The sequence below is a fragment of the Cavia porcellus genome, unplaced genomic scaffold, assembly GCF_034190915.1.
Source record: "Cavia porcellus strain 051 isolate PalLab524CR breed Dunkin Hartley unplaced genomic scaffold, mCavPor4.1 scaffold_6, whole genome shotgun sequence".
Taxonomy (NCBI): Eukaryota; Metazoa; Chordata; class Mammalia; order Rodentia; family Caviidae; genus Cavia; species Cavia porcellus.
In genome coordinates this window covers 28,944,177-28,965,234 of record NW_026947489.1, presented here as the reverse complement: position 1 = coordinate 28,965,234, position 21,058 = coordinate 28,944,177, and the positions used below count along the sequence as shown (strand labels likewise).

The window sequence follows — 21,058 nt, the reverse complement described above, 5'->3', positions numbered from 1 at the left end:
CGCGCCGCGGGCTGCGGGCTGCGGGCTTGGTGCGCCCCGCGCCGGGGATGACCCTGCCCGGGGGCCCGACCGGCATGGCGCGGCCGGGGCGCGCGGGGCCCTGCAGCCCGGGGCTGGAGCGGGCGCCGCGCCGGAGCGTCGGGGAGCTGCGCCTTCTCTTCGAGGCACGCTGCGCCGCGGTGGCCGCCGCAGCCGCTGCCGGGGAGCCCCGGGCCCGTGGGGCTAAGCGGCGCGGGGGCCGGGTCCCCAACGGGCTCCCGCGGGCCGCCCCGGCGCCGGCGATCCCTCAGCTGACCGTGACGGCCGAGGAGCCGGACGCGCCCCCGGCCAGTCCCGGGCCGCCGGAGCCCGAGGGGCGCTGGCTCCCGGCCGCGGGCGCGCACCTGCAGCAGCCGCGCCGCCTCTCCACCTCGTCGCTGTCCTCCACCGGCTCCTCGTCGCTGCTCGAGGACTCGGAAGACGATCTGCTAAGCGACAGCGAGAGTCGAAGTCGCGGCAACGTACAGCTGGAAGCCGGCGAGGACGCTGGTCAGGTACCGGCGGGCAGGTGTGGGTCGCGCGCGGGCGACGCCTCCGGGAACTCCGGTCCGGTCCGGCCCGGCCCGGCCCGGCGGCCTCCGCCGCGGGTCCGAATCCCCTTGTGGAAGGAATCTGCAGGGCGCACAGGGACACCAGGCCAAGCTTTCGCCTTGGCAGTGGTCACTACGGGCTGTGAGGTGGGACTGGGGGTTCGGAAGGGCTCAGCCGAACCCGTGAACCTGTGAACCTGGGAGAGAGCCGGGCGCACGAGGCGCGCTCCCCACCCCCTCTTGGCGCCGCGGCCCCACCCCCGCCGTTGCCACGGTTTCCCGCTCCTGAGTGGGAGTGGAGCCGCTGCCTTCTGCTGCCGGTGCCCGCGCGAGGCGTGGACGCAGGAGGGAGGGGCGCGGGCTGAGTTGGAGTGGGGTGCAGCCCACTTGGGGCCCTGGGTCAGGGCCTGCTACTTCTCAACGTAGCCTGGGGGAAAGGTAAACTGAGACAGAGAGGGGCTGGATCAACATGCTAATTGCTGCCTGGAGTCTGGATGTTTGGGCCAAGTTTGACCTAGCATAACGGGTCGGAGTGCGGTAAAGTCATTGCCAGCGCGCGTCCCTCAGGGGTGTGCACCTTTGGGAGAGCTTTCTAGTACCCCATGTTATTTGTTTTTTGTTTTTTTTTTTTTTTTCCTTTATATTGGGAATCGAACTCAGAACCTCGCGCTTTCCAGGCAAGCGCTGGACCGCTGAGCTAAGTCCCCGGCCTCTCACGTTTTTTCTAATACTACAAGTTTTAGTCAGGCATTCCCAGGCCTTATGTTTTTAAAAAACAGGGTCCCAAAAAGTTGCCCATCTTGGGCTCAAACTTCTTAAGCTCTTCCCGCCTCAGCCTCCCAGAGTGCTGGGATTACAGGCGTGCACCACTGCACCAGGTTAACCTAGGCCAAATGCATTAACTGCCTGCGGTCAGCGCAGAGTTGCTTAGATCCACATTACGCAAATGTGTCTGGAGCGAGCAGTCCCTGGGCGCCAAGGGCCTTTACTGTCTCCAGGCCTGCCCAGAACACCGGGCCGGCCGACAAGGTTACAGCTACAGCCGCTTTCCAGGTCGGAACACCGCGAGGTGCAGGTGCTGCAGTGCGGCCCGGGCCTTGCAGACCCCGACCGAGCTGCGTGGTCTCCTTAAAGCAGATGCGGGAGACTGTGAAGTAGTTCCGTGACTCTGGGACCCACACGATTCCTTGTACCCTGAGGGCAGTGGGCTTGGTGACACCCATGTTCGCAGAGCAGGACACCTCCCATCGGTCCGCACCACATCAAGGGCGGGTGCAGGGCTCAGTCCTGAGCCGCCGCGACCCTCTGGGGCTGCTCTGCCTCTATACCGGAGCCAGAGCCACCAAGGTTCCCTAGGGCAATGGCAGGTGGAGCCTTGAAAGGACCCCTCCCTCCCACCCTCCTCATTGGGCGCGTCCTCGCTAACATCTCTGATACCTGAGAGGCAGGCGTGGGTGCAAGGGCAACCGGAGGGGTTACAGAGCGTGAGTGGGGACCCTCAGAGCGAGGAAGGCCCCACCTAGACGCAGCCGTTTCCTGGGGCCTTGAGTCAGCCTCCCCCACATGGATGGACCTGGGCGTCCCCGGGCGCCCCACGACCTGGGGCAGGTGGCAGCTAAGTGCCCTTCCAGCAGCAGGCTGCATCTTGCAGGCCTTCCCATCCCCCAGTTTGCTCCCGGGGCCTCCCCGAAGGCAAACAGGCACTATGGCGCAGATAAGCCGGGGACTGTTGACAGAGGCTGCCTGAGTCAGCGTGGAAGGGCCTCCAGCGGACTTTGTGCTTTGCCTGGGCCATCCAGCAGCGGTGCAGCGTTGGCCCGGGGTTCCTTTAGGGCTTCCCCAGGAAGCGAGCACTTCCGGCTGGGAAGGATGCACTCAGCCGCCCAGTTGGCCAGCGCCTTACACCGCAGGCTCTGTATGCTTCTGCTGGGCGTATACGGATACCGCCGTCCCTTTTCCCCCAGGAGCCAGCCACAGCAGGGCAGGTGCACCGGGCACCCTTGCTCTCTCTCTCCAGCAGTCTTTCCTCTTGTGGAAAGGGAACATGAGCCCCAATCCAAGAAAGGGCTGGACGGCTTGCCCCAAGGCAGCCCTGGGCTTCAAAGGATTGTAGGGGTGGCTCTAGCAGAAGAGAGGGTGCTTCCCTCTGGTGCTTCTGTCTTTCTCCTTTCCTTGCTCCAGGCTAGGGAAGGAGACCTGGATGTTGGTCCCTCCAGTACTCAGAACCCCCACACCTTACTTTCCACTAATTATAGAGCAGAATTTAGGTTAACAGACTCCCTTTTTAAAAAGCAAATGCCTATGGGAAAGTGAAGTCGTGGGTCACTTATACCTTGGTGCAAATCACTTTATAAATTTAAGCTGATTGCTCTCCCCACCACCACTACCACGGGAGTGCTAGTTTGATAGGACAAATGGAGCATGGGGAGGGGGGTGCTGGGCTGGCAGAGTGGCTGGAGGCCTGTTCTGCCCGGAGGCAGGCTGAATTTTGGAAGCTGAACTCTAGCCCACAGAGACATAGTACTCCCTGCTCAGCTCTGGGCATTATTACCAGAGCCTCACACAGTCAGCTCCCCTGTCTTTTGCTCCAAGATAATCAAATAGCAGCTCCATGGAGGGAATGCTGGGTCAAAGGATAAGGCTTCAGTCTCCTTGGCACTAGATTTTACTCTGTAATATCAAAAAAATAATCTTTCTGATGCCCATATAATAACTCAGTTGCTCAAAGATTCTTCCCCTGTTGTTCATGAACCAAAATCCCCACCTACCCACTCACCAGTGATTCCCCAAGAGGCTCTTTGGCTACATTCACATGTGAAGGCCTTGTGTTCCTTGGGGGAGGTAACTCACGGAGGTGGAAGGTGACAGCCAGTTGAGTTCCATCACATCTGGCCTGACTTCTTCCACCTTGACAATTACTGGCAAGAGAATCCTGCCCTAAGAAAGGTCAGGAAGCTGGGTATGGTAGTGCATGTCTGTAATCCCAGGACTTGGGAGACTGAGACAGGAGGATTCCAAATTCAAGCCCAGCCTGAACAATTTAGTGATTTATCGAGACCCTGTGTCAAAATAAAAAATAAAAAGGAGGAGGGCTAGAGTTTAATCCACAGCACCAAAAAGAAAGAAGCAAGCTCAGAAGGTGGCTGAGAGGACTCAGGTGCTGGGCACAGAGCTGTTTGTTACCTCCTGCTCTTTCCTCATGCTGGGATGTACAAGCATGGTTGGGAGGGTAGATGACCCTCTTTCCCCTCTCCTTGGGAGCAGTGCAATGCTGGTAAGTGTAGCAAACCACCCCAACCCCTGCAGCCAAGCCCACTTTCTCTTCCACACCCTTGTTGCTTCCACACAACCCCAAGAGGAAGGAGGCTGGCAGTCACTTTGCTCTGCTATCCCAAAGCTGCTTCCCCTTCTACGTGGGTGACTGTGGAACTCATTGTACACAATCACTAGATCCGTTCTAGTCCCACTGGTCTCCACATTGTGCTAGCAGCCCCCAGACTGCCTGAAGCTTTTCTTATGAAAGCCATTCCCACAACTGATAGGCCAGTCCCATGTTTCTGCAGAGCTCAGAACTGAGCAGCATCCTTTAGCTGCAGATCACTCAGTGCAAAGCTCCCACATTAGTGTCTAGTTTGACCCCACAGTGGCAGCACAGACTGCGGAGGGTGCTGGAGCAGTTGGATCATGCAGAGGGCACAGGGCTGGCAGGCGCTTCAGCTGGTGACTGGGAATCTGTAGGCAAGGAGTGAGTGAATGCTACTGCCTCTGAGCCTTGATTTTCTTGTGTAAAATCCCTCTGCACTTACCATGCCTGGGCTTCCTCACCGGTGCTCTAAGTGGGACCAGAGAAAAGGAGCCCTAGGATGGCGCTGATGATGCATGGTGCACAAGTCACCTTCCTGGAATTTTACTTGAAGATTTGGAGGTGGGGAGTTTTATAATAAAACTGAAATTTATTATGCATTAGAATGCAAACCTTGTGTGTATTTAAAGATTTTAAAAGGGAGTTTTGAAAGAGATGTCATGCTTTTAGTGGGCTGCTTCTGGCTACACCCCCAGATCCCGGGGTTGGACACGTGATCACACCCTGGTGCACCGTGGGGACGTAGGTAGGAACACATAAGCAGCAAGCGCTGTCTGAGACAAGAGGAGAAGGTGCCTGATGGCAGTGTGCGCAGGCAGTAAGTGGTGGCTCATGTTAGGGCAGCTGATGTGTCCCCCATGAAGAAAGACACCCACACAGATGACAGTGTTTGCTCAGGCTCACTCAGCTATGATTGACAGAGCGGGGACTGGAACCCCCTGCCAGTCCTCACGCAGTGCTTTGCTTTCAACTCTCCATGAAAAGTCCTTTTGTCTGTCCCCCTACTCTGGCCACCTGCTAAATCCTCCCTCTCCCACCCGGAATCCCTCATTGCCAGTTGCTGGCTTCTTAACATCACTGAAAGGCGAGCACTTCTAAGAGGAGGCGGCAGATATAGTGACAGGAACAAAACCGGGCACCTTAGGGTAAACACAGATCAGGCTCAGGATGGGGTGTAAGATGTTTTCAGAATCAGTTGGAGGCCAGAGCAATGGTCATGAGGTAAATGCTACCCCCAAAATCTCTGTTCCCTACAGTGGTGACTAAGATGCCAGGGCCTCAGCTTTGCACCCCATTTCCAGGGCTCAGTTTCCTGTGTCTAGATGACGAAGGGTGCCAAGGCACGCATGGCACCCAGGGATAGCTCGATGGTCTTAGGAAGCTGTGTCCCCGAGTCAGCCTTCTTCTCCCTGAAACAATAACCCAGCACCCACAATTTAAGGGGATTGTTTAGGTTTCAGTCCATGGTCTCCCGGCTCCAACGCCAGGACATCATCGTGGAAGGGTATGGCAGAGAAAGCAGTTCGGTCCAGAGCAGGGCAGGGAAGCAGGGTGGAAGACTGCCAAGAGGAAGGGATGAGGGACCCAAGGCCACACCCGTGATCCACCCACACACGAGCTGCAGTGTGTTCCACCTTCCCCAAAGGGGATCCCAGAGCCAATCCAAGTTGACACCTTAACCACCCCAGAACCCCAGGATATTCTCTCCACCATATACACTGCCTACTGGGATTAAACCCAGTACCTCTCCACTAAGCTACACCCCCAGCCTTTTCTTGTACTTTTATTTTGAGACAGAGTCTCACAAAGCCACTAAGTTTTTCAGCTAGGCTTGAATTTGTTTGCTCTTTTTTTTTTTTTTTTTTAACTTTTTATGGGTACTAGGGATCAAACTCACAACCGCCTGCTTGCAAGGCAGGTGCTTATGCCGCTGAGCTAAATCCCCAGCCCCTTAGGCTTGAATTTGAACTGGTGATTCTGCCTCAGCCTTCCGCAGTGCTGAGGCTACAGGCCTTAAGCCACTTTTTCCTGCACATTCTGCCTAGCCAGCCTCTCTATCCTGAGCCTAGGAAAGGGCTGATTCTGTGTTTCCTTGAACTAGACGAACTGAAGGCCTGGACCAGTGGTAGCAAACATTTTAGAGACTGAGCTCCTAAACTGCAAGCCCAGACCATGTATTTATCACAGTAGCAACACTGCAGTTAAACCTGAATGCTCAGCTGCCGGGGTGATTTGGCTCATGTGCTAAGGGAGAGCTCTGTGTGCCTAGTGGCATGCATGCATTAGGTTTGCCACCTCTACCCTAGGTGAATGAATCAGTGATCTAGGTCTGTCCGGCATCTGCTTTATGCTGAGGCATGGGATTGTGGAGCTAAGTCACGCCGAAGTCCCATTTACTATCACAACACCCCAGAAAGTGTCGTTATTCCCACACTTTATATGTGTATAAAAGAGTCATTCCTAGTGTCTCAGTATGAAATTCATGTTGGCCTTGAACTCACTTTATATAGCCCAGAGAGCCTCCTAGTCATGCTCTTGCCTCAGCCTCTAAGTGATGCGGTTAGAGGCATGTGCCACCATGCCTGACCCCTCCCCGATTTCATAGATGAAGAAACTGATGCTGAGGCTACATATGCAAATGTTTGCTCCTACCTCAGACCTACCCAGAATTTCCTGCTGTAGATCTGAGAAGCTCTATTAAAAGTCATCATCAGATGAGTGAGGTAGCACGTGTAATCCCAGCACTGGGGAGGCTGGAGCAGGAGGATCTCAATTTCAGACCTGCCTAAACTACATAGAAAATTCAAAACCAGCTTGGATTATGCAGTGAGCTTTTGTCTCAGAAAACAAAACAACAAACAAAATGTGGTGAGACACAGCTGTAATCCCAGAACTCTGGGAGAGACAGGAGAATCAAAAATTCCAGCCCAGCCTAGATTTAGTGAGACTCTGTTTTAAAAAATAAAGGGCTGGGGGGCTGGGGATTTAGCTCAGTGGCATAAGCACCTGCCTTGCAAACAGGCAGTCGTGAGTTCGATCCCTGGTACCGATAAAAATGAAAAAGACAAAAAAATAAAAAAAATAAAGGGCTGGGAAGCAGACTGTGGTGGCCCACGCCTGTAATCCCAGCACTTGGGAGGCTGAGGCAGAAAGATTACTTTGAATCTGAGGCCAGCCTGGGTTACATAGTGAGATCCTGTCTTAAAAAAACAAATGAATGAGTGAATGCAAAATTAGCTCTGTGTGGGGCTGGGGATTTAGCTCAGTGGCATAAGCACCTTCCTTGCAAGCAGGCGGTCGTGAGTTCGATCCCTGGTACCGATAAAAAAAAGAAAAAAGAAAAAAGAAAAAAAAGTGTAAAAACAAAATTAGCTCTGTGTGAAGGTCCTGGTTCAACTACCTACTAGGTGTGTGTGTGTGTGTGACACCAGTAGTTAGTTCTGGAGCTCACAGAACTCCCCAGGAGAACAGGCAAGGCGGTTTCTCAGTGGTGGAGCTGGTGGGAACCTGGGCCTTCCCACAGTAAACCCAGGGCTTGTTACCCTGTTCCCAAAGCTGGAGTCCCTTGCTCTGTGTCAGTGTGTGCAGACCTTAATCTTTCCCCAGGGCCGAAGGGGCACGTGGCACATGAGGCCCTGGCTGCCTCCTCTGGGTTTGGACGGGGAGCACCTGCCTCCCTGACACATTACCTGCACACTGGGACCCATTGCTTTCAGAAAAGCCACTGGCAGAAGATCCGCACCATGGTGAACCTGCCGGTCATGAGCCCCTTCCGGAAGCGCTACTCTTGGGTACAGCTGGCAGGGCACACAGGTGAGCAGGGGTGCTGTGGGCAGGCGTGAGTGAGTGGGCACGGGCCGGCGCGGGTGGGCCGAGGGGGCAGCCTTGCTCACGATGATTTCACAGGGAGCTTCAAGGCGGCGGGCACAAGCGGGCTGATCCTGAAGCGCAGCTCAGAACCCGAGCGGTACTGCCTGGGCCGGCTGATGGGGGATGCATTGCGTGGCTGCGTGCCCACCTTCCATGGCGTGGTGGAGCGAGACGGCGAGAGCTACCTACAGCTACAGGACCTGCTGGACGGCTTCGATGGGCCTTGCGTGCTGGACTGCAAGATGGGCGTTAGGTGTGTGTGCCCCAGGGGTGCCCTGTGAGTGGTGGGTGGGGCCCCTGCACACCTTCATGCTCCTGCCTGTGCTCCACAGGACTTACCTGGAAGAGGAGCTCACCAAGGCCCGGGAGCGCCCCAAACTGCGTAAGGACATGTACAAGAAGATGCTGGCGGTGGACCCCGAAGCGCCCACTGAGGAGGAGCACGCTCAGCGGGCAGTCACCAAGCCACGCTACATGCAGTGGCGGGAGGGCATCAGCTCCAGCACCACGCTTGGCTTCCGCATTGAGGGCATCAAGGTGGGCCAGGCCCCTTTGCCCTGCCCGGCCTGGGTTCTTGCTCTACCCTGGCCCCTCTGTGGTTCCACCCTTCTTCACCCCCCTCCTACCCCCATCTCCTTGTTCTCAAAAACCAAACATGCTTTGGGGACCAGGGAGATACCCCCACCCTTGCCAGATCCTCTTCTTCAGGCGGGTCGGGCCCTGACACTCCTTGCCCACCTTCAGAAAGCTGATGGCTCCTGCAGTACTGACTTCAAGACCACGAGAAGCCGGGAGCAGGTGACCCGTGTCTTTGAGGAGTTTGTACAAGGAGATATGGAAGTGCTGGTGAGAGCCTGGTCCTAGAACTCTGAGGTGCTGAAGTGCTTGAACCCAAGGGTGCCTTCTGCTCATCTGTTCTAGTGCCATCTGCTGCCCTCCCCCAGCATTCATCTTGCTGTGTTAAAACTGTTTTGTGGCCTTTCCCTCTAGGCCCTTTGGGGGCCTGTTTCTTTCTCACAACCAGATTTGCCAAGCTGAAAATGCATGGTGGCTGCAGGGTCTCCCTTAGCATGCAGGTAACCTGCTCACTTTACCCTGTCTAGAGAAGATATCTGAACCGTCTGCAGCAGATCCGGGACACCCTGGAGGTCTCCGAATTTTTTAGGAAGCACGAGGTAAGAGGCCTGGGTGGGTTCAGGTGCTAGGGGTGTGGTGTGTGGGGGATTCCTCAAAATGGGGCTGCGGCCTGACTGTGTGTGGGGGGGCTCACAGGTGATCGGCAGCTCGCTCCTCTTCGTGCATGATCATTGCCATCGCGCTGGTGTGTGGCTGATTGATTTTGGCAAGACCACGCCCCTTCCAGATGGCCAGATCCTGGACCACCGGCGGCCCTGGGAGGAAGGCAACCGGGAGGATGGCTATCTGCTAGGGCTGGACAATCTCATTGGCATCCTAGCAAGCCTTGCGGAGAGATGAGGCTGGGCCCTGTTGCCACTTGGGCCTGCCAGTCAGAGAAATGTGGACCTGTGGCTGTGACCCCACAGTGCATGCCAGCAAGACCAAACCCCGCTGGGCGGGCAGTTACTTGGTCCTGCAGAGCCAGGAGCCAAGGGGTGTGTTGCCAACACAGGGAATTGGCCTCACGCAAACCCCACATTCCCAGAGCTGGGTGACACTAATTTAGAGGAGAGGAGGAAAACAGTGGACTTCTTCCTCAGCCCAGCTCTCCTGAGGGGGCTCTGCACCTCTTCAGAGGGCTCAGATAAAGAATTTCATTTTGCAAGTCTAGACCTACTGGACAGGCTTACCACACTACAGTGGATTCCCTTCCCAATAAAACCCAGAGACCCAGCTTCTGTGACTCAGGTCTCATTCCCTCCCACTCTGGTCCCATCTTCTTCAGTTCTGGACTCCTTCACGTCCACTCAGATGATGTCAGATGTGAAAAGAGCTTTTATTAGAAACACCTGCAAGGTTGGGAGCTGCTCAAATGAAAGTCCCTCACGGGAAAGGGGAATCCAGGACTCTCTGCCGAGCCCTAGAGCTGTTTCCAGCATGAAAAGTTCAGTGTGGCCAGGATGACCCTGAGACAGGCCTAGACATGCCTCAAGGCTGCAGTGGAAAGAGGCTACGGGGAAGCCCAGGAAGTAGTGCAGGAGGAGTCTTTGCGAAGATCAGTGCAGAGTGTTCACCCTCTGGGGCTCTAAGAGCCATAGGTGGGATTCCAAAGGTTCTGAGGTTGGAAGCCTCTAGGTTTGAGGGGCTCGAGGCCAGAGGAGAGCCAGCAGCCAAGATGGCCTTCTTCCCAGTTTTTCAGGGTCTTTGGACTCTGGTCCTGGGGTTGTAGAGACCTGGGACCTTCTAAAGATCTGTTCCCCAGCTCAGAAGCCCCTTCCTCTTCCAGAGTGGGCCGCACAGTTAGCAATAGGGGTGAATTCAGCACCTCAGGGTCCTGTGATGTGGGGATGGGGTGGGGAACAAGGGTCATTTGGTTATTTATGGCTTTCTTCCAGACCTGCAAAAGAGACGGGGTGAGGGGCTAAGGAAAGGGGATTGGGCACACCTGAGTGCAGTCCTGGAGGTGCTGCAAGATGCTGGCAAAGGTGGGGCGGAGCTCAGGTCGATGCTGCCAACACTGGGTCATGATGCGGTACCTGAAGAGGGGTGGAAGTTCGAGCCCACCCACAGTCTCCAGGGGCCTCTTCCTGGGCAACACTAGAAACTCACACAGGCTCTGGACAGCCCTGAGGAGCGTCCATCCGACTCCCTGCAATGACGAAGTCCAGCACCTCCAGGTTGGTGCGCCCAGGGTAGGGCATGTACCCCAGTGAGAAGATCTCCCAGAGCAGCACCCCAAAAGACCTGCATCACAGGTGCAGTACAACAAGTAGAAGCTCGTCAATCAGGTGCAAGCTTCCCTTCCCTCAGGGGAGGCAGGAGGAGCTGCATGGCGGGGAAGGGGACAAGGGGAGGGAGTGTTGTCACCAGGAGTCTGTCTTGGATGTGAAGATGCCCTCCAAAAGGGCTTCGGGGGGCATCCACTTGACTGGGAGAAAGGCCGGGCCACCCCTGCGATAGTAACTATCCCTGAAGGAGGGAGGAGGAAAACAACCAGCTGTCTTAATACCATGAAAGAGCTGGGAAACCCCCAAAAGCCCAGCTTTCCCACATTCCCAAGCACCACACCGGTAGATATTCCTGGCCATCCCAAAGTCCCCAATCTTGGCTACTCGGCCTGGCCCAGTGCAACTCAGCAGGCAGTTCCGGGCAGCAATGTCCCTGCAGAATGAGGCAAAAACAAAACAAAAACATTAAAAAAAAAAAAAAAAAAACCTGCCAGAACTCAGCTCTGGCCCTGCCTGATGTACTTCCCTAAGTCAGGTGCAAGGGTTGTCCTTTGGGCAGTGGGTTGGGTTAGGGGTCCCTGAGCCAAAAATGCTCCTGACCTGTGAATGAAGTGGTTCTCCTCCAGGTAGTGGCAGCCCTGAGCTATGTCCTGGGCCAGCTGTAGCAGGTCTTGCATGGCCAGAGGTGATGGTTTACCCTGGGTAAGAAAGAGTGTGTGGCAGTCTGTACTGGTCTTGGGACACATGGACAAGATTTCTGATTTACAGAGGCCTAGGGCCTGGGAAAAGGACTCACCAAATTAGGCCGGCTCTCCATCAAGAAAGTCTTCATGTCCCCTCCAGACATCAGCTCCAGAAGAATGAGGCGAGGCACAGCCTGGAAGCTGAGCCCCACGCAGCGCACGATGTTCTGGTGGCTGAGCTTGCTGTGTGGGTGGGGCACATGAAAAGATAAGCAGGTTCTGGGTACCATACACTACTGGGGACCTCTCAGCTCAGTGAGGAGAAAATCATTTTGGTGGGTAGTCCTGAGCTTTTCCTGCCTTCCCCAGGCTCACCTGATGATATGCACCTCCATGAGGAAGTCCAGCTCCTCCCGAGGAGAACAGAGCTTCCGTAGAGCCTGGGAGAGAACAGTACAGTCATTGTGTGTTTCACTGGGGAGGGGAGTTAACCTTGGCTCTAAGGATCGTTCATCATCTCTCTGTGGTGCCCTGCTCTCCACCCCAAGCAAGAAGTTCCATTCCCCTCACCTTGACAGCCACCTGCAGGGGGCTGGGTTGCCCAGGAAGGCCAGTTACCAGTCCCTGGTACACTTCCCCAAAGGCACCACAGCCCAGTGCACTACAGGAAGACAGGAGAGGAGTGGCTTAGGAACCCTTCATTGCTTTGTCCCACTGTGTGCCCAGCTGACCTTATGTGAGCTCTGCACCACGGATGTCCAGAGCATAAAACTGCAAGGTGAGTGAGTACTGGCTCACAAAGGGCAAGCAAAGGCTAGAGCTGGATAGGGGGTTTGGGGTGCGGTGACCCCTTTTGCACTGCAGGGAAAGTGGCTCTGGAACTCCACAAAAAGTCATATTCCAAAGTCCTTACTAGTCTAGAACTGGGCCAGAGAAATGACCTTGCATAAGTTACCTCCCTCTGACACTTGTCTGAGCCTCCACCTTCCTAACACAAAGGGTTTGACTTGGGTGTTTGCTGGACCCCATAGTGGCAAAGCAAGATGGGGATGTGGAATCACAGTGCTAGGATTCTCAGAAGAGATGGAGGACTCACCTGAGTAGAGTGACATTGGTTGGGGAAACCTCAGGGAGCCCAAAAGGCCAGGACTGGGCTGGGCCAAGCCCCACCTGGCAGTAATATGAATTGGGGGCTGTCCTTAGGGAACAGGTTCGAAGCTTGCTCAGCTCAAGCTCAGCATCCGGCAGCCTGGTCCTCCACAGGTCCTGACACTTCTTCTGGCTCACTGGGAGTGGGAAGAACCAACAGGCCCTCTCCCTGTCCATCAGGTCGCACTGCCTCCCACTCCCCAGATGCCCATTCCATGCAGTGATTTCCCCAGGCCTCCGGGCTGCTCCCACTCTTGGAAGCCCAGAGGAGTCTGCCACCATTCTGTGTCCACTGCACCTCCCCCAGGACCCCACAGAAACCCAAAACACAGTTCAGTGGGAAAAGGGGCAGTCTTGAATCAGCCATGCCTGCTGGATGTTCTATACCTAGGATGAGGGCCCCACAGACCATGAGCAGGCTCAGTGTCAAGGTCGCCGTCACAACCACCATCAGAATCACAGGGCTTGGGGACCTGGGCAGGTCTAAGGGAGAGAGACTTCCAGAGGGCAATGCCCCTGTGTTCTTCTAGTCTTAACCACCCTGAAAATTCAGCTCAGTTACACACAGATGCCACCTTCAATTATCCTAGACAAAAAGCAACCTCTCCCTGAGAACCCCTAAACACTTGATATCTCCCATAGCAACTGCCATTTTTAGATATGTATCCATACATCTACATCTAAGTACCCGCCTCACCTCCCACACTATCTGCATGCTCCTTGAAGGCAGAGTGTGCAATGCACCTCCAACCCCCTGCCCAGCACCCAACAGTGCCTGGTCTACCGCAGGCCTCTGAACCATTTTTCCCAGTGCCCATGGCTCCTCCCAGCCTATGACCCAGGAGTCAGAGCCGGGGCAAAGGTAAGACACACCAGTGCAAGTGATGTTATCCTCAGCTAGCTTCATTCCCTCTGGACACACACATGCAGCCAGCTGGAGCTCTGCCTGCCACTGGCAGTCTTTCAAAGGGCAATGACTGCAACTGGGATGTCTTCGGATCTCTACTTCTCCGTGGCTCTCCATGACTTCGAGTAAAACAACCAATAAGGTGGGGTGTTGGGGATGGGAAGTAGGCATGGGTATGAGATATACATGTCTTTTCTAGCTACATGGTTAATTCTAGCCCAGGAGTTTAGGGAAAGGAGTGCCAAGGACACAGGACATTGCAGAGCCTGGGGACTGTCCAGACGCCCCTTTCTGGAACCACTGAGACCCCAATTATTTGAAGAGGTCCCGTATCAAGAGGGCATTTGACAAGTACTCCTGAATGTCCCATACTGGCATCTCAAGTCCCCTTCCCAAATGTTCCTGTGCTTCGTAAGAACCAGGCAGCTGACAGTGTAACCCCTGTGGCTGCCACGGAAGTTAGGCATGTTGCAGGCACAAGAAGGACTGGGCCAAACTGAGAGGTAGAGGTGGGACCAGTACCTGCCAGAGGCTGCAGATAGAGCTCGCTGCTAGGGTGTACAAAGGACACCCCATCTTCCCCATCAGCCCAGAGGACGTCAATTGATGAGGCATCACCCCCTGGAAAATGAGTGATGAAGGGTTTGACACAAGATGGAGCGGGGATAAGATGGGGGCACAGCTGCTTCACAGCTGGGGAGCTGGCTTGTGAAGCGTTAGGAAGCTCACCAGTGTGGCCTTCCCTACCCTGGCGTTACTGTGGCATGCTCAGCAACAGATGCTGAGGGGCTGGAGAGCTGGGCAGAATGAATCAGAACCTGAAGACGGGCTCAGGCTGGCTGGGACACTCCTACCTGAACCCTCCGGTCCAAGACCTCGTTAGGAAATGGAACCCAGTGCGCACACATTCCATTTCTTACGGAGATGATGTGTGTAAAGTGCATATGAACTGCACAGCTCAGACAGACGCAGAGGCTGTTTCTCTTCCCATACGGTGCCCAATTCTGGGCCATTTTAGGATCCTCTATAAGACTGATAAAAACAGATGGCTAGGACCTCCATCTGGAATTTTTAATTCAGTAGGTTGAAACAGCTAAGAATTTATATTTATTTTAAAATAATTTTTTGATGGGCCTAAGGATTGAACCCAGGACCTCTGTACTGAGCTACATCTCTTTTAAAGATAGCCTTTTCTGAGACAGGTTATAGCTAAATTGCTAGGCTTGAATTTGCAATCCTCCAAGACGCACAAATCAACTCCCAAAGTGATGGACCTGACATGTCTGCCACCTGGCTTTTTAAAAAAATTATTTATTTATTTTTGGTATCAGGGATCAAACTCATGACTGCATGCTTGCAAGACAGGCATTTATGCCACTGAGCTAAATTCCTGGCCCTGCATTTATTTATTGAGACAGGCTCTCACTATGTAACTCAGGCCTTTCTTTCTCTTTCTTTTTTTCTCTCTCTCTCTCTCCCTTCCTCCCTTCCTCCTTCTCTCTTTCATTCATTGAAACAGGGTCTCACTGTGGAGTTTGGGCTGTCCTTGAACTCACTATATGTAGCCCAGGGTGGCCTTGAACTTGCATGGATCCTTCTGCCTTGGCTTTCCCAGTACTGGGATTACAGGCACACACCACCATGCCCAATTTACTTTGAAGTTCAGACTGGTCTTGAACTTGCAGCAATCCTTTGCACCTTGGCCTCAAGTGCTGGGATTATAGGTATGCACCACATGTCCAGCAGAATTTTATTTTTAAATCAGTACTTTTTAATTGACAGTATGTACATATTTATTGTATATAACAATATAAAACAGTAAAAGCTGTGCAACAGTAGATTTAAGCCAATCAATATATGTTATGTACACCATTCTCTTTCTTTCTTTCTTTTTTTGGTTCTGGGGTTGAGTTGAACATAGGGTCTTTTCACTAACCTCCAGCCCAACGTATTTTTTAAAATTTTGAGACAGGGTGTCACTAAATCACTAAATTGCCCAGACTGGGATCAAACTTTTTGTTCTCCCTCAGCCTCTCAGGGTGCTGAGATTATAGGTGTTGGGCTAGCAAACTTTTATTGTTGTGAAAACACCTAAAATCTATTCTCTTGCTCATTTTCAAGAATATGCTGTTAATGGGCTGGGGATTTAGCTCAGCAGCATAAATGCCTGCTTGGCAAACTCGAAGTCCTGAGTTAGATCCCCAGTACCAAAAAAAAAAAAAAAGCGAAGAAGAAGGAGGAAGAGGAGGAGGAGGAGGAGGAGGAGAAGGAGGAGGAGGAGAAGCAGCAGCAGCAGCTGTAGTCACTATGATGTGCCTTAGGTCTCTTGAAAGTTTTCCTAACTGAAATTCGTGTGCTCCAAATAGACATCTTCCAAATTCCCCTCCTCAGACTGAAATTCACAAACATTTCGTTAGTGGTTTGGGAGCCCCACCTTGAGAAGTGCCAGTTTGCTACCCCAGTCAGCTCTAAATTCTTCCCGCTGCTGCAGAATGAGATGAAATCTTGTGATGTAAAAAAATCCAGGGTGACTTGTCAGCCTGCATTATCCCCGACTGAGTTGGCTTTTACTAAGAGCTCCTGCTCTGGGCTGCCACAGAGGAGGGAGGGCCTTCCCCACCAGTCCTGAAAGCTCTGACCTGTTTACCCTCAGGGCTGCTCATCCAGGGCGCACCTACCCCGGTAGCCGCCGCCTCCGCCGCCTGCAGTGCAGGCCCCGCCGCCTCCCCCAAAGCCTCCAGCCGCGGCCCAGCTGAGCGTGGCCCAGGCCTCTGCGCAGCCCTGGCCACCCTCGGCTCCCTCGTGCAGCGAGCGGCCGGCCTGCGGAGAGGTGGCCCGCGATGTCCAGCCGCCTCCGCCACCTGTAGAGCGACAGAAGCACGATAGGCCGCGCGTTGGGGACACGGCACCTTCCCAAGCTGTGAGGCGTCCCGGTGGTCTAACCTGCAGCCCCGCCTCTGCCGCCGCTCCCGGGCGCCTCCGTTCGGTTCTCCAGTCTCTCAGGGTTGGCCTGGGTGCGGCCGCTGACCTGCCGCTTCAGATAGGCGCGACCGCCACCTCCGGCCGCCACCAGCAGGGGCTCCAGCTCGCCCGCGCGCTGCTGTGGGCCGGGGAGGTTCAGGGGCGTTTTCTGGCCGCAGGGGAGGACCGGGACAGAGGGACCAGGGGCTGCGGGCAGAGCCGGGCTGGGGGACCCCGGGACCAAGGGACCCCAGGAACGCGGGCGCTGACGGGCGGGGCCGTGCAGCGTGCGGGGCGCGGCGGGCGGCACCTACCCGGAAGACGTAGGTGGCGCCCCCTCCGCCGCCGCCCCCGCCCGCCCAGCGCCGGGACCCCCGGCCGCTCTCGGTCGCCTCCGTCTCAGCGTGCTCTTCGTCTAGCCCTGACTCTCCAAGGCACACAAGCTGGCTTTCCGGGCTCCCCTGCGGGCACCGGGCAAGGTTGACACGGCCCAGCCCCTCCACGCTGCGCGGGTCCCAACCCCATCCAGTCCCCGCTGCCCCGCCAGGCCACTCACCCCGGGGCAGGCGTCCGCCCCCTGCTGTCCCACCAGGATGAACAGCGGCTCCCCACGACTGAAGGAAAAGACCGCTGACACGAAGACACCGTGCGCCCGCGGCAGGTGGCTCTGCGCACCTTTGCCGCCCGCCGCTCCATAGGCTGAGATCCTGCCGGGAGAGGGTGCTGGGTCCCTGCCCTGGGCATGGGTCGGTGACCTGCCGGCTCCAGGACTTTTTATCTGAGAGTCTTAAAGACTTGTAACCGACTCTGAAGGGATGGGTAACTAGATTTGAACATCAAAACAATCAAGTTTTACAGAGTCCAAGAGTACTTATGGAGATGGTGGGGAGTTCAAGCCCCCCTTGGCGCCGCCCCTGGCTACAGATTCCAGGCCACCATGAGCTTCGTGACTGTTGCCGCCCTTCCCCTGGTCCCGCCAAAGGAGGGACACTCAAGGACACTGGGAATGCGCCAAGAGGGAGGTGGCGGGCACGTGGCCTGCCTTCCCGACTGCAGGACCTCGGACAGCAGGTCGCCGCTGCGCTACCCCGCCAGGCACTCACAGATAATGCCCTGGGCTTGGCGCCCGCCACAACTGCACGCCTCGGAGCGGCCCGGAGTCCTCCACCGACACCACCACGCTGCTTCCCGCGTATGCCCTGTCGCACTGAGCTTGTGTGGGCCCCCGCCGGCCGCTGGCCCCGCAGGTAGAGAACACCCAAGGCCCCGCAGTGCCTGGGAGCAGGGAGGGAGCAAACAGTCCTCGAGGTCCTGGCCAGGCCCAGGGGACGTGAGTAAAAAGAAAGGGGAGGAGCCTGGAGCTCACCTAGAGGATTTGAGAGGTACCCTGGCTCCAGTCTGCTAGGCAGGGCGGTAATTTTTGGGTTCCAGAGGCTGGGAGCTGGCAGCAGAGGGGGAGAGGATGGAGGAAAAGGCACTTGTGCCCCCGAGTTGGAGCAGAGAATGATCCCTGAAAAGTGGCAGGGTGACAGAGGGATTGGGAGAGGGCAGGATGTTAAATGCTGAAGGTGGGGCAGATTAAAAAGAAAAAAATCCCTTAACCAAATCAGACGTGGTGCACGCCTGTAATCCTAGCACTCTGGGAGGCTGAGGCAGGATTGCAAATTCAGGGCAATTTAGTGATTTAGCGAAATCCTGTCTCAAAATAAAGCAATAATAACAAAAAGAAGTGGGGTATGTTGCTTAGTGCTAGGGCTCTGGGTTCAATCCCTAGGACCAGAAAACAAAACAAAACACATCCTCAACTGTCAGCTCCTGCTGCTCACAGCCACACCCCTATACCCCACAGCCAGCGCCCATTCCAACGGAGAAACCCAGCTGACACTTGGCCAGGCTGCCGTGCCCCTGAACAATTTTGGGACTGCCCTGCGCCGGGCTGTGCCGTTGCCCCTCCCCAGGTAGGCCAGGGACCCCAGGGTTTGTCTTTTCCTCCAAAACTGTGTGCTCGGATTCGGATTCGGGCGCGCCCGGCGGTTCTTTGACTTTTTACACCCCATAAACACAGACTAGAGAGCTTGGGCCGCCAAAGTCCGAAGCTCCCGCATCCTACAGTGACCTGTTCGGTCACTGTCGCCGTCCCTAAGCCTAGGAAACTCATTAGGCACCCACACTCACCCGCAGCTCCTAGCCACAGCAGCAGCCGACTCGAGCGGCCCATCGCCCCTTCAGCGCCCGGTAGAGGCTGCCAGCTCACAACTTGCCACCGCGCCCTCGCCGGTAGCTTACAGGGGTGCTAGCGGTCCACAAGACACTCTGGGGACCTAAAGCCAGCCTAGCCACGCCCACTTCAGACTCCAGTGTGCGGGAAGGGGCGGGGCGTGAGGGACTCAGGCCTTATGGGGTTGGCCTTGTGGGGCTCCCTCCCGGACTCAGCGGCTCCCACCCTCTCTTCTGCCCCTTGCTGCCCCAAGATAGCGGGTGGGCTCGAGCTAGGGGCTTCAGCTAGGGGAGGGGGTCCCATACGCTCCTCCTCTGGGGCAGTGCCCTGAAAAGTGGCTGGCTACATCTCAGGCACTCCAGGGACTTCTAGGTTTCTTGGGCCAGGAGCCCATGAGTGCTTCCCCCGTGGTGGTGGGGCGTGATCATGCATGGAAAGTACTACTTAGACTTTCCAGTGCCATGATGGCTGCAGGTGGAATCTCCTGGATACTGACAAACAGGAATTTCTGTGTTCATAGGATCATGTTAATGTTGTGAGCAATTTACTGTAATAAGCAGGCGTGGGGAGATCCGACCATGAGTGCTAGCATGCCTAGTCATGGCTGAGGTGCAAGGCAAAACAGGGCACTGCAGGAGTTGGTGCTTCCACCACCTGCGAAATCCCATGGGCAATTGCTCCCAGGAACTGTTAAGAGCCAGTTTACACCTGTGTTTTGTGTTTTGGGTCTTCAAGCTTTCATTCAAAATGCCCTGCCCCCAAACACACACTACGGAGTGAACCAAGCATCTTTGCAGGGAGCTATGTTCCCACCTTAAAAAAAAAAATGAGACAGGGTCTTGCTAACTCACTGAGTTGCCAGGTTGGGCTTGAACTTTCCATTCTTCTGCCTCAGGCTCCATAATGGCTAGAGATTACACACCCTGCCTGGTTTTAAAGCACTAGTTTTATTTTATTTTGGTACCAGGGATTGAACTCAACCTCAGGCCTGCCAGGCAGGCGCTTGTGCTACTGAGCTAAATCCCTAACCCTAAAGTACTAATCTTAAAAGACTGAGGCCTCGGGGACTGGGGATTTAGCTCAGTGGCATAAGCACCTGCCTTGCAAGCAGGTGGTCGTGAGTCCGATCCCTGGTACCAATAAAAATGAAAAAGCCAAAATAAATAAATAAATAAATAAGTAAATACAAAAGACTGAGGCCTCTGCTTAATATGAGATAACTGAACACAACGTTATAGTTAGCAACTTTATAGTCTGACTAAATATCGCTAGGTAGGCCATGGTGCAAACACCTGTAATTGCAGCTATCTGGGGAAGCTGAGGCATGAGAATTACAAGTTCAACAACAGCTTGGCCAATTTAGCCAGACTCTGTCTCAAAATAAAAAGGGACAGGATGCAACCCAGAATCCCCTGGATTCAATCCTCAGTACAGAGGGGTAAAAAAGCGAGGTGTGGCCACACTGTTTTAGTAAAAACTGGTACTTATGGCCTAGTTAACAGTAGATATTTCACTATGAGGTGAAGATTCACTTTACAAGGTCCCGGAAAACTAGATTCTCAATTTGTGGTTGGTACTGGACAGCAACACCAGTTAACACCTGTGAACTTGTTAGAAATGCAAATTCTTTTTTTTTTTTTTTTTTTGTCTTTTTCATTTTTATCGGTACCAGGGATTGAACTCACGACTGCCTGCTTGCAAGGCAGGCGCTTATGCCGCTGAGCTAAATCTCCAGCCCCAGAAATGCAAATTCTTGACCCCATTCTAGATGTACTGTAGACTCAAGCCAGGCATGGTGGCACGAACCAGTAATCCCAGCACTGGAGAGGCTGAGACAGGAGGATTGATATGAAGGACAGCCTGGACTACATAGTGAGTTCAAGGACAGTATGAACTATCTAGCAAGACTTGTCTTGAAAAACAAAACACATAACAGATGAACTGACTCAGAAACTCTGTCTGCTTTCACATGTTCACAGGTGATTTTTGTCATGTAAGATTGAGGACTGTTACAAATGCAGGTAAAGAAACTGCTTAATAAATCTACTGGACAGTTATGTGTTCAGCAACTCCATCTCCAGGGAGCGGGCTCTACTTACTAACAGGGCTAGGCCTGGTGCACCACATGCGCTCTGCAGACAGAATGCTTATAACTATACAACGAAGACAGTGTAAACCCACATGTCAGGATTTGGACAAAAGAATGATCAAGAAATTCTACCAGAATGAAGAGATGAACCAGTTAATGCTCTAATTTACTCCTTCCAGTCCTGGACCTACATGAGGGTGGGGATATAACACAGCTACATGCCAAGCTGATGTTTGAGGACTTCATGTCTTGGCGGCACAGGTAGTAGAAACAGGACCATAGATGCTGCCTCATGAAGGATGTCTATGCTCAGAGTTCTTTTTTAAACATCCCCATTCCCAAGAGCATTACCCTGGCCTGGCTCCACTCAGGAACTAGAACCCACATTCTTGCTGTCCCCAG

At 54.5% G+C, this 21,058-nt stretch overlaps 2 protein-coding genes across 6 annotated transcripts; one reads left to right on the top strand and one right to left on the bottom strand.

Annotated features, from left to right (window-relative positions):
• On the top strand, nucleotides 1–9,654 carry Itpka (inositol-trisphosphate 3-kinase A). Its single transcript, XM_063250258.1, has 7 exons — nucleotides 1–533; nucleotides 7,650–7,746; nucleotides 7,840–8,056; nucleotides 8,136–8,340; nucleotides 8,548–8,649; nucleotides 8,907–8,978; nucleotides 9,076–9,654. Exons 1-7 carry the CDS (start codon nucleotides 48–50, stop codon nucleotides 9,277–9,279), a joined length of 1,383 nt encoding a protein of 460 aa, XP_063106328.1. The 5' UTR covers nucleotides 1–47; the 3' UTR covers nucleotides 9,280–9,654.
• Nucleotides 9,655–9,738: 84 nt separating this feature from the next.
• On the bottom strand, nucleotides 9,739–18,775 carry Ltk (leukocyte receptor tyrosine kinase). Of its 5 annotated transcripts, XM_063250256.1 has the most exons (20): nucleotides 18,525–18,767; nucleotides 17,716–17,859; nucleotides 17,453–17,624; nucleotides 16,906–17,056; nucleotides 16,664–16,810; nucleotides 16,332–16,488; nucleotides 16,067–16,249; nucleotides 13,911–14,009; nucleotides 13,355–13,507; nucleotides 12,869–12,964; nucleotides 12,429–12,618; nucleotides 11,903–11,993; nucleotides 11,708–11,772; nucleotides 11,446–11,575; nucleotides 11,250–11,347; nucleotides 10,990–11,082; nucleotides 10,789–10,890; nucleotides 10,531–10,665; nucleotides 10,367–10,457; nucleotides 9,739–10,255 (listed from the first exon to the last, which is right to left on the bottom strand). In XM_063250256.1, exons 1-20 carry the CDS (start codon nucleotides 18,565–18,567, stop codon nucleotides 10,007–10,009), a joined length of 2,589 nt encoding a protein of 862 aa, XP_063106326.1. In that variant the 5' UTR covers nucleotides 18,568–18,767; the 3' UTR covers nucleotides 9,739–10,006. The 5 variants fall into 5 exon arrangements, with proteins under 5 accessions (XP_063106326.1, XP_063106323.1, XP_063106324.1 ...); XM_063250253.1 differs by having other exon boundaries at nucleotides 10,789–11,082; nucleotides 18,525–18,772; XM_063250254.1 differs by having other exon boundaries at nucleotides 10,789–11,082; nucleotides 17,716–17,790; nucleotides 18,525–18,772.
• Nucleotides 18,776–21,058: the final 2,283 nt, after the last annotated feature.